The sequence below is a fragment of the Physeter macrocephalus genome, chromosome 12 (assembly GCF_002837175.3).
Source record: "Physeter macrocephalus isolate SW-GA chromosome 12, ASM283717v5, whole genome shotgun sequence".
Classification (NCBI taxonomy): domain Eukaryota; kingdom Metazoa; phylum Chordata; class Mammalia; order Artiodactyla; family Physeteridae; genus Physeter; species Physeter macrocephalus.
In genome coordinates, this window is record NC_041225.1 from 53,929,229 (window position 1) to 53,940,667 (window position 11,439).

The window sequence follows — 11,439 nt, forward strand, 5'->3', positions numbered from 1 at the left end:
GGGCGCTGAGCCTGCGCGTCCGGAGCCTGTGCTCCGCAACGGGAGAGGCCCCAGCGGTGAGAGGCCCGCGTACCGCAAAAAAAAAAAAAACAAAACAAAACAGGCAGAGGGTTGATTTGGCCCTCAGGCAGTAGTTTGCTTTGCCAATCCCTGGGCTAAATCATCTTAGCAAATGTGAAATTTTAAAATTCCAAGTTGAAAAGAAGGCACAACAACAACAAAAAGCCAGGTCCTTATTATTTTAAAAAGCACCAAATTCAAATAGTTGTGCCAGAACAATTCCTTCCAGGCTTATTGCTAGCAAAAATTAGAACAACTTCAGAACAATCTAATAGTAGCTGTCTAAACAAAAATAAATTTCTCTTACCTTAAAGTCAGCTTTGGTCAAAATTAAATGAAAAAATATTACTGGGGCATTTTTGCATGTAAAAGAGAAACAATATAGATTGACTATTAGTCAGAATATGAGCTAAGTGAGTCATAAAGACAGATGGAGCAATGCATCTGTGAAAGAAAAATATATACAAGAAAGAGCATCTATCATCCAAGCCCTAGCTCCTCCTCATCCTTAAGCAGTTATCTCTCCAACCCCCAAAAGCAATAAATTAGGATAATATGATTCTTTTTACAATGGAGTCACTGACTGCTAATACCCCAGAAGTTTTCAGAATAAACTTCTTCAGGTTAGATTGAAGGAATTATACACTTTTGCTGGTGGTGAGAGCAACACACTAGAACTCTCTCTTGAAAGTTCAATGTGATATGGACAACAGAAAAGATACTATACATTTTCCCATCTTTTCAATCCTAGACTTCAAATAAGAAGCCTTACACATGACTTTAATTTACAAACATTGGATTCTAAAGGAGGAAGGACATCTATTTTCATCCTTATAAGCTTACTAAGTTAGGTTTGATGTTAGGCAGGTAAATACTAATGTCTTTACAACTTCAGATAACTCCAGATGACAACCACTACTAAATTACTTTAATTTTTTTAATTACTAATTTAAAGATAACTGATGTACTTCAACTTGTCCTTCTACTCATGTGAACTGCCACTGAAATTCAGTGACCTGTGAATCTATTTGATATAAACAGAAGACTGGCCAAAAAAAAAAAATCTCTGATACAATAATTCAAATACCACACATCCTCTGGGATTCCATCTCCTTTATAGTGAAGTTTCAATTTAACAAACATGCATTAAGTGAAAAAGTAGGTGAGGTGCTGGGGAAACAATGTGAATGAGCCTTTGGGAAGGCTGTACTTTTTTCTAAGGAGAGATTTAAGCAAATGATTACAGTAGAATATAGTACTAGGAAATAAGAAGTATGTGCACCCTCATAAATAAATAGGAAAAACAACCCAAATGTGATATAACAGGCAACGCACAAAAGAATACAAACAGTCAATAGATCAAAACCTTATGTGCCTATCAGATCAGTATATATGAGAAGGTTAATAATATCCATCATAAGTTGGAGGTTTGGAGAAATGGCCAGTTACTTATGCTGTTACTGGGTAACGTTTATGTAGGACAATTTGAAAAGATTGTTGTTTAAAACCGCATATTCTTTGACCTAAAAATTCCACTGGTTTTGATTTTTTGTCTGAGCAGAGGGTCGGCGCCCCTAACCCCTGATTAGTTCAAGGGTCAACTGTACTGCAGAAAAGGATATCCTTGAGTGTTGTAATTCAGTTTTTCTTTCTGAATAAAGACAATATAAGTAGTTTGTTCCTATTAAAAAATAAACATTTAAAAATAAAAAATAAAAACATATCCACCTATTCCTCTAAACAAAAAAAATAAAATAAAATAAACTTTAAAAAAAATTTCACTGGTTTTGGTGAATGAGTAGACCAGTTTCACTGACAAAAGAAATATATAGGAATAAATTCACCTTCAGGAAAATGGTAACATTAGTCTGATAAGATAAATTTCTATGCCCTCAAGATATTCAGGGAGAAATGTCTAGTAAACAGTTGGACATATAATAACTAGCATTTACTCAGGATATATGCTAGTCTTACATACATTATTTCATTTAATCCCTCCAAAATTCAAAGGGGTATGTACCCAGTGGCAGGATCATGATTCAAACACAGCTCTTAACCCAAAGTCCTTAATCAATATGCAATTCAGCCTCAATACATTTGGCACCTGGCAGAAAGATCCAAGGTAGAAATACAGATTTGCAACAACAACAAAAAATCTTTCCTTAACTATTTATTCATCAGGAATTTATTGAGTACCTAATGTGGAACCGGGGTATACCATGAAAATAAAGTTACATTTTCTATCCCTAGGGAACCTAACAGAGACAGACAGGAAAACAAAAGATTGCAATATGATATGACAGTACTAACAGAAATAGTTAAGAGGAATAATACTAACCCCAGAAGGAGAGAGTTGTCAATTCTGCACTGGAGGAAGAGTCATCCAGAAAAGTTCTAAGAAAGGAATGGTCAATGCTTGACCATGATTTTGAAGAATGAGTTTAAAAAACAAAAAACAAAACAAACAAACAAACAAAAAAAAAACCTCCCAAGTGGACAGTGGAAGCAGGAAAGGAGAAAGAGGGCTGCTCTAGGAAAAGGCAGTAGCATAAATAGAAGCATCACGGCCCAAAACAGCATAGTCAGTTCAAAGAAGTGCATGTGGGTCATCAAACCCATTAACAGACAGTGCCCTTCAGCCATTCCAGTCTCTACTCCCCACCTGTTTCTCTAGATTTTGAACAGGATAAAGGAGATAGAAAGTTTTTGAATCTGTTGAGTCTCATTTGCCAAGGAGAAGATCTACTCTTCCAACCTCCCCTCCAAACAGAGAATTGGAGAGGGAAAGAACAGCCTGCCCTACCAATCAGGAGGGGCAGTGACACAGTGACCAGCCCTTCGAAAACAGCTCCCCACAGCACTGCTAATAACCTTACCAAGCCTTTCGTTTTCTCTGTGGCATTTATTACTACCTGAAGTCACGTTGTCTATTCATTCTTTTCTTTGTTTAGTGCCTGTCTCCCTCATTAGAATGTAAGCTCCAAGAGGCCCGGGGCCTTGCCTATTTTATTCACCACTGTATCTTCAGTGTCTGGCACAAGAAAGACACTCTGCAAGTATTTAATGAATAGCTTTATCTTATCCAACATATAACAGATTATTTTAAAAATTAAAACAAATCAACATTTCACTTTTATAATACTCATTATTTTATTTAATATTTATAAATAGCATCCCTAAGCCCCCTAAATTTTTTTCTCACTGCAGCAAACAAATGTTTCAAACAAAGTATGTCTCCAAAATGAACACCTAAAGAGTTTAACTCTGTTCTATTCACATGCAGATATTTCATTACAGTATCTCTGGACCTAAGAGAAGAAGCTAGCAACGATGGATAAAGTGTGATACCAACTACAAATTGATGTTTTGTTTCAAAGAAATATGCTAAGGAAAAATGGCAGGAATCTATTCCATGCTTAAGGAAAAAGTACAAGTCCTGCTAATAAAACATATCTAAGGTAGAAAGAAAAAAGTGACCAACATTATTAGAAAACAGGTAAGGCACGATATCACCAATTCTTAGAAATTAGTATCACTGATGATAGCTAACTCAGAGATCAGGCCTTGCCAAAACTGTATATTATACAAAAAGTCTGGAAAGGAAATTATCTTGGAATCTGTTTAGCCAACTGGCCATTTCACTTTAAGGCTCTTTTGAGCCACCAGCCACTATTTTCAGAATCATAGGTTTCAGGCTCCTTGTGTCACAAATGGAATGGTCTTTTGCCATCATTTCAGGTGTCAGAAAGGAGGGAACTAGTACTACAAGTTTAGCCATGCCATTACTAGCCTGATTAAAGGTTTTGACACAAATAGCAGATCAGAACTCAAGAAGCAACTTCACAAGTCCAAATATTGTGAAAAAAATTTTTACTGTTCCTATGAATCTATTTCAAGACTAATAAAGGTTCAAATAAGACCTAAATGTTGCCTTGTCAAATCCATTTCTCAATATAAATGCCATGTAAAATTACACAATGAATCCACTCTAACCCTTTTTATATGGGAGTTAGAAAAAGAAGCCCTTAAATGTCTCTAGGGATACATTTATTTTCCTCAGCCAAGTGTTAACATGAATAAATGGAGGATTTACATGTAATCCCTAAAAGCAGATAGGCAGAAATTACCAACCATGCTATGACTTTTTAACTAAGCATTTTATTTAATCACACTTACATAATAGGGCAATTTAAAGGGTACAATTTTTTTAAAATCTGAGATACAAAATATTGGGGTTTTTTTGTTTGTTTGTTTGTTTTTTGTGGTACACGGGCTTCACTGTTGTGGCCTCTCCCGTTGCGGAGCACAGGCTCCGGACGCGCAGGCTCAGCGGCCATGGCGAACGGGCCCAGCCGCTCCGCGGCATGTGGGATCCTCCCGGACCGGGGCACGAACCCGCGTGCCCTGCATCGGCAGGCGGACTCTCAACCACTGCGCCACCAGGGAAGCCCTGTCCCTAATATGTTAAAGCAAACTTTCCAGGACTGTATATTCAAACAAAATGTTTTGGTTTTTTTCATGTTTTGGTGGGGTTTTTTTTGTTTGGTGGGTGCTGTTTGTTTTTTTCATTGTAGTCACTAGAAGTGACTAAACACTTTTCAACCAATACTACCATTTCTAAAAAATATTTTGTTCCACATATCTGGCAACTTCTGCAAAGTCAGTTTATAAACTGTCTTTTCTATGTACAAATGACATTACACTAAGAAAATGTACATTTACTCATAGGCCAAAAACAGCATCATGAATGGGCTAATTAACTCACTGGTGGCTCAGCACCCCAGAACTGCACTCTCTTTCTTCAATTCCATCAGAGTCTGATTAATGAGATCTAGTTCTCTGATAAGCATTCTTTAGAAAAAAGTGAATCAAGACTTAGTCAAAGAGAACTTTTATAATTGCAAACCATATAACAGCCAGTCTGTGATGATCTGCATTACCATGTCATCAATATTATGAATTTTAAAAGTACACTCCCTTTAGAAAAATGCATCTCTTTGCCCATCCAGAGCTCTCCCGGGTCTATCTGGGGTCTGCTAACAGACCGGGGTCGACGACTGCACTACAACCTGCAGAACGGCCTTTGGATTGGAACTGAGTCCCAGGATGTGCCCTGGGAGGAGTTGTTCCGCAGGTTTCAAAGCCTCTGTCAGGCCCCTCCACCTCCGAAAGATAAAGTTTTTACTGCCCTGAAGTCCTATAAGGCTCAAGATGGAGATTTCGAAGTCCCTGGTCTTAGCATTTGGACAGACCTGTTGTTAGCTCTTGGTAGTAGTGTGTGATATTGCATTTGGGCAGAGACAAGTTCTCAGCCCAGGCCCCAGTTCTCTATGGGCAACATTCTGTTATTGAGCACTCGAATATGTGGTTTACAAAATTAAAATCCCAGTGTTCTTACCAAAAAGAAAAAAAAAGGGGGGGGTTTCTTTCCTTTTATTTTACTCTAAAAATAAAACCAACACTTCTTCACATACAAACAAGATAAAGGTGACAAGGTACAAGGTCTCAACTGATCAAAGAATAATGAAATGGCCATACGACCAATAAGGAAATGCACCTCAAATACTTAACAGTTAATGTTTATAATGAAATTTAATCAAGTGACGTTAATAGGACACCTTAAGAAAAATGAAAAGCAGAAAACAAAAAACTTCATACCAAGAGTCAAAGATTAAAATATCCTAAAGTTGTTTTCACCAGTCAGTAATATTCTAGTCTGCCAAATACTAGGCCAAATGGCCGATATCATGTAACTGCCTCTAACATCCTCACATCCAACTTCACTCATAAATCAGGAGGAAATGGTTTACAAGTCAACCTATGCTTTTAGGCTCAGCACAGTTCAGCTACCTCTAAAAGCACCCGTTTTTTTTCTACTATACAACTCACAAGAGATAAGCAAAAACAAGAAAGCAATACCATTCATCTGCCCACCAGCCGAACATAAATCACCCCTATCAACATTCTGATGTATTGAAATGGTCGCCTGCTAGAGCTTCTTTTCTTTCAAACATTCTCCTTTATTCCCACCCCTTCCTTCCACTTACCTCCCTCCTACATATTTCAGCATTGAATTATCCAGATAACCATTATACCCTCACCAAGAAAACACCTTTCTGAAGGAGCAGAGCACAGTGGCATTCTTGAACAGAATCCCTTTAGCTCTCTGGTGAGAAGCACCCCTACTCCTGTATGCACAGGCCCTACCTGCCTCTGCTGGCTCGGAGCACTGGAATGACCACTGAAGCCGATTCCAGTGTGCGATGCTACCTGCAAAACATCACTTACTGTGCCAGGCAGGTGACTTCTCTCGTTCTTCCCATTCTGAGAGCTGCTGTTCTTGAGTTTCTTTTTCTTTTTGGTTGTTTCTTTGTGCTCTTTCTGTTTGTTCTGCACTTCAATGAGAACTGAGATAAAGCTGTTCTTCACTTCCTTTTCAAACTCCAGTTCATCTCGCAGGGCCAGCTGCTGCACCAGCTCTTCAGAGTACTCCTTGATGGCCGTCTCGATTTCTTCCAGCAGTTCATTTAATTCAGATACGGACAGCCTTTTCACTCCTATGACCAAAAAGCAAAGCACAACAGACACTAAGACCAAAATGTTTCAAGGCAGCACAACAAGGTGTTTAATGCTAAAGAGCAAAAAATCATATTCTAAGTAATTAAATTGTTCATGATCGTCTCAGACTCCTCAAACTTCTGGTGGGCAGGTCTGAGTAGAGGTAGGTAGGCAAAGTTACTTATCAAATGGCTGAGAAGAAAAGTATAACAAAATATTTTTACTTGTCTAAAAATCAGTAAAGCAATTATATTCCAATAAAGATGTTAAAAAAAAAATCATTCCATGAATAGTAGTTCAGTCAAGACTTAATAAGCTTGTAAAAGAAAAAGAATAAACACAAAAGCAGAGGAAGGGTACAGAAAATACTTGCTGACAAGAAATCACAAGCAACTTAGCAGGGCTCTGGGACACTTCAAGAGAGGAGAAGGCAATTTGAAAGAATTAAGCTAAATAGATTTTTTTTTTATTAATTTTCATTGGAGTATAGTTGCACTTTTTTTTTTGTCGCACCGCGCAGCATATGGGATCTTAGTTCCCTGACCAGGGATCAAATTCGCACCCCCGGCATTGGAAGGCGGAGTCTTAACCACTGGACCACCAGGGAAGTCCTGGAGTATAGTTGTGTAATGTTAGTAATGTTGTGTTAAGCTAAATATATATTTAAACACATATGCCCCAATGTGTGAGTTTTATTGAGAACTGGGAAGATGAAGGGAAGAATATTCCCTGAAACCCCCTTTCAGTTTTTTCTCAGCACTTCCCTTTATGTGAGAGGACATCACTGAAGTTCTAACCCTCAGTACCTCAGAATATGACTGTATTTGGAGATAGGGTCTTCAAAGAGATAATTAAGTTAAAATGAAACCATTAGAGTGGGCCCTAATCCAATGTGACTGATGCCTTTAAAAATGAGAAGATTAGGACACAGATACACATAGGAAAGTCCATGTGAGGACAGAAGGAAGAGGCCTCAGAAGAAATGAGACCTGCTTAACACCTTGATCTCGGACTTCTAGCCTCCAGAACTATAAGAAACAAATTTCTGTGGTTTAATTCACCCAGCCTGTGATACTTTGTTACAGCAGCCCAAGCAGACAAATACAGTATTCAAAGGTGAGTATGACACAGTCCCTGAGCAATGATGAATATATGTCCCAAGTATCACTGGAAGGCAGGGGAAGGGTATATAACCCAGCCTGTGAGAGCCAAAGACTTCTGGAGATGGTCCCACTACATGGCTGAGGTATACAAAAGCACAAAGAGCACTGATTTAAGTCAGGCTTCTTACTCTCTTCATAACTGCTTGTACTAGACCTCTTAAGAGTTTGAATTTCCTGGGAAAGCATTGAAAGCCGATCCGACTGGGTGGGTGTTTCATCATCTTCTGGGTCTGGTGACTCCTGCATCATTTCTTCGATTTCTTCAATCACCTTCCAAAATATACAAACCACTGTTAATTAACTACACATAGGAAAAATGACCCATCTGTAACATGGCACTCATCTGAAGGAACCACAGTAGAAGTACATTAAATTCTCCATTAACCAACAGTGTGCAGGAGTTGGTGTTCTCAATAACAAAAATTGACTATAGTTTATCAAAAAAAAAAGTTACAATACACTAAACACAAAAATAAACACAAAACATGATTTAATATGTCCATCAGGATTCAGTAGGCCCTATCAGACCTTGTAATGTCTGAGAAATGGTGCTACAAACACACATACAGTCTACTTCAGACATGCCAGAACCAGATCATAGTCATAGTTAAAGCAAGTGCCAGAAGATGTACCGTATACCACATCCAAGTGCTCAATCTAAAGCTATTTAATAAAATTGACATAATATTTAGAAAATACAACAGTGTAAAAAACTTTATATGTAAAGCAAGAAATTACCTCTATGGTAGCAAAATTTTCCTTTAACAGCAGGAGAAGAATTTCATATATTAATTCAATGGAAAATAAAGGTATATTTAAAAATTACTTTAAATGTAGAAGTTTAAAGAGGAAAAAAAAGCTACACGAAAGCAGGAAAATTTCAGAAATATATCTGCTTTTGAAACAATGATCCACTGTCATATGCTGTGTTGCTGGAATCTTACAGCAGTTTCTTGTCCTGTTCCAAGTTCCAGAAATTGAGAAGGATATAGAGCTCAGTGAAAATTGGCTATTTACAATAGCCAAAACATGGAAGCAACCTAAGTGTCCATCAACAGATAAATGGGTAAAGAAGATGTGGTGTGTATATATATATATATATATATACAATGGAATATTACTCAGCCATAAAAAAAGAATGAAATAATGCCATTTGCAGTAACATGGATGGACCTAGAGATTATCACATTAAGTGAAGTAAGTCAGAGAAAGACAAATATTATATGATATCACTCATATGTGGAATCTAAAAATAGTACAAATGAACTTATTTACAAAATAAACAGACTCACAGACACAGAATACAAACTTATGGTTACCAAGGGGAGGGGGAGGGATAAATTAGGAGTATGGGATTAACAGATGCACACTACCATATATATAAACTAGATAAACAAGGATTTACTGTATAGCACAGGGAACTATATTCAGTATATTGTAATAAATTATAGTGATAAACAAGGATCTACTGTATAGCACAGGGAACTATATTCAGTATATTGTAATAAATTATAGTGGAAAAGAATCTAAAGATAGATATATACATACATATATAAACAAATCACTTTGCTGTATACCTGAAACTAACACAATACTGTAAATCAACTATACTTCAATAAAAATAATTTTTTTTAAAAAATGGACCCTAAGAGTTTAAAAAAACTATTTAAAAAAATACAATATGAATCATCGAGCCTAAAGTATAACACTTAGTACTAAGGAAAAACAGGTAAACCTGAGCGAGTGGGGATTATGCTAATTAGTAAGAAGAGTTTCCAAAATAGGCATTTTAAACAGGAAAATGAGACACTGAAAGAGGCTACAGAAGGTTTCTCTCCATCCTTTTTTTAAAAAATTTATTTACTTATTTATGGCTGCGTTGGGTCTTCGCTGCTGTGCGCAAGTTTTCTCTAGTTGTGGTGAGCGGGGGCTACTCTTCATTGCGGTGCACGGGCTTCTCGTTGCGTTGGCTTCTGTTGTTGTGGAGCACGGGCTCTAGGCACACGAGCTTCAGTAGTTACAGATCACGGGCTCAGTAGTTGTGGCTCGCGGGCTTAGTTGCTCCGTGGCATGCGGGACCTTCCCAGACCAGGGCTCGAACCCATGTCCCCTACATTGGCAGGCGGATTCTTAACCACTGCGCCACCAGGGAAGTCCTCTCTCAGTCTTAAAAGCAGAGATAGTTTATGGTTTTCAGGCAGAGTACGGAGGAGACAATGAACTTTCCCTGGAATATCAGGCTGTACCGCACTCAGCCCTCTAACTTACTATCTTGTTTTTTAAGCACCATGTTCTTTCCAAGCTTCGGACAATCCAACCACAAATATGACTAAGGAGCATCAAAATGACACATTTTTAACATACTCCTCCCAATCTTGCCACAATATCTCTCTTTACCGGCCTTGTCTTTCCAGCCTAAAAATAGAGTGTGGTAGAACTCACAGTCCCTGTAGCCGTGGAACACTTGACTTCAGGAAGCAGCTCTTGCACCACAGTTTGACAATACAGCAGAAGTGGGAAGAGTATGCAGAAAATGAGAAAGCTGATTCAACTGGTTTTAAATGAGTACAGGGTTGACATTATTAGAGCATTCCACAGGACTAATGCTCACTTCTTTCATGAGTACACAATAAAGACCTGTAATAAATGCTAATGATTTCTACATAGGATTTAGAGAAACTAGATAATTTCTGCACAGATATAGTTTGCCCATGTCTGGTTAAACGTAAAGAAAGAAGAAAATTCACAGGATTTTTTCTGATTCCAGTGTAAGCAATAACCCTCTTTTAAAGTAACCCGCTGTACTGTTTTAACAATGCTTATCTTGGAAAATTGCATATATTGAAAAATCTTCCCAACTAACATAATCCAACTGCTTCAGATTACATATATTTTCTTCTTTCCTCAGGAGAAAACTGTTAAGCCTGTATTACCAGAAAATACAATAGAAATAAGTAAATTCCAACACCCCATCACTTATGGCCACAGTAAGAAATCGTTTTTCAGTCGAGGATCCCTTCCCTTGATGGATGGGATTCTCCTTTGTACCTGGTCTGCCGTGAAGAGGGGCTCGTCGTTAACGCAGGAGACGATGATTGAGTGCATATCCAGCTGTTCTCTCAGCTCCTCATCGTCTGAGGTATCAAAGAGCAAGCTGTCACTCGTCTAAAAACAAAAACTACCCACTGTTAAGAGGAGGACATTCTGATCACAACAAAGTCGAAGCATCTGGGTAAAGGAGGCTGCAGAGGGAAGCATCTGCTGAGAGCTTCAAAAGGCAGATATTATTACAGCTGCTCTGTACCAGGCAGTGTGTGAGGTGCTTTGCATAGTCATCTCAAACAGAAATGAGAGGAATGTAGAATAAATATGAAATTAAGGTGCTGCATATACCCCCTCTTGCCCAAAAGGACACACACTTAGCTATTTATTCCAAGGGGAAGAGTGTCTAGGAAGTACAAAAATATATGGTGTTCGACAGCAATTTGTAGGGAATTATAGCAAATGAGGGGGGGGTGGGAGACAGGGGCAAATGTTATTTAATTAATGATCTAATAGAGAGATTAGTATATGTAAAAATTCCACAGAAAACATAGAAGTGGGCTTCCCTGGTGGCGCAGTGGTTGAGAGTCCGCCTGCCGATGCAGGGGACACGGGT

At 38.1% G+C, this 11,439-nt stretch overlaps 1 protein-coding gene across 4 annotated transcripts in view; it reads right to left on the reverse strand.

Moving 5' to 3' along the window:
• The window catches only part of FEZ2 (fasciculation and elongation protein zeta 2), a 44,738-nt gene that overhangs the window by 22,422 nt on the left and 10,877 nt on the right, over positions 1-11,439 (reverse strand). For all 4 annotated transcript variants that reach the window (XR_008618876.1, XM_024118671.3, XM_007113494.4 and 1 more), the window contains exons 3-5: positions 10,830-10,946; positions 7,910-8,051; positions 6,349-6,617 (exon numbers count right to left, since the gene is read on the reverse strand). Coding sequence is in view for 3 of the 4 variants with exons in the window: in XM_024118671.3 (XP_023974439.1) it covers positions 6,349-6,617; positions 7,910-8,051; positions 10,830-10,946 (528 nt within the window). In the remaining variant the exon portion in view is untranslated. The remainder of the gene's footprint in view (positions 1-6,348; positions 6,618-7,909; positions 8,052-10,829; positions 10,947-11,439) is intronic.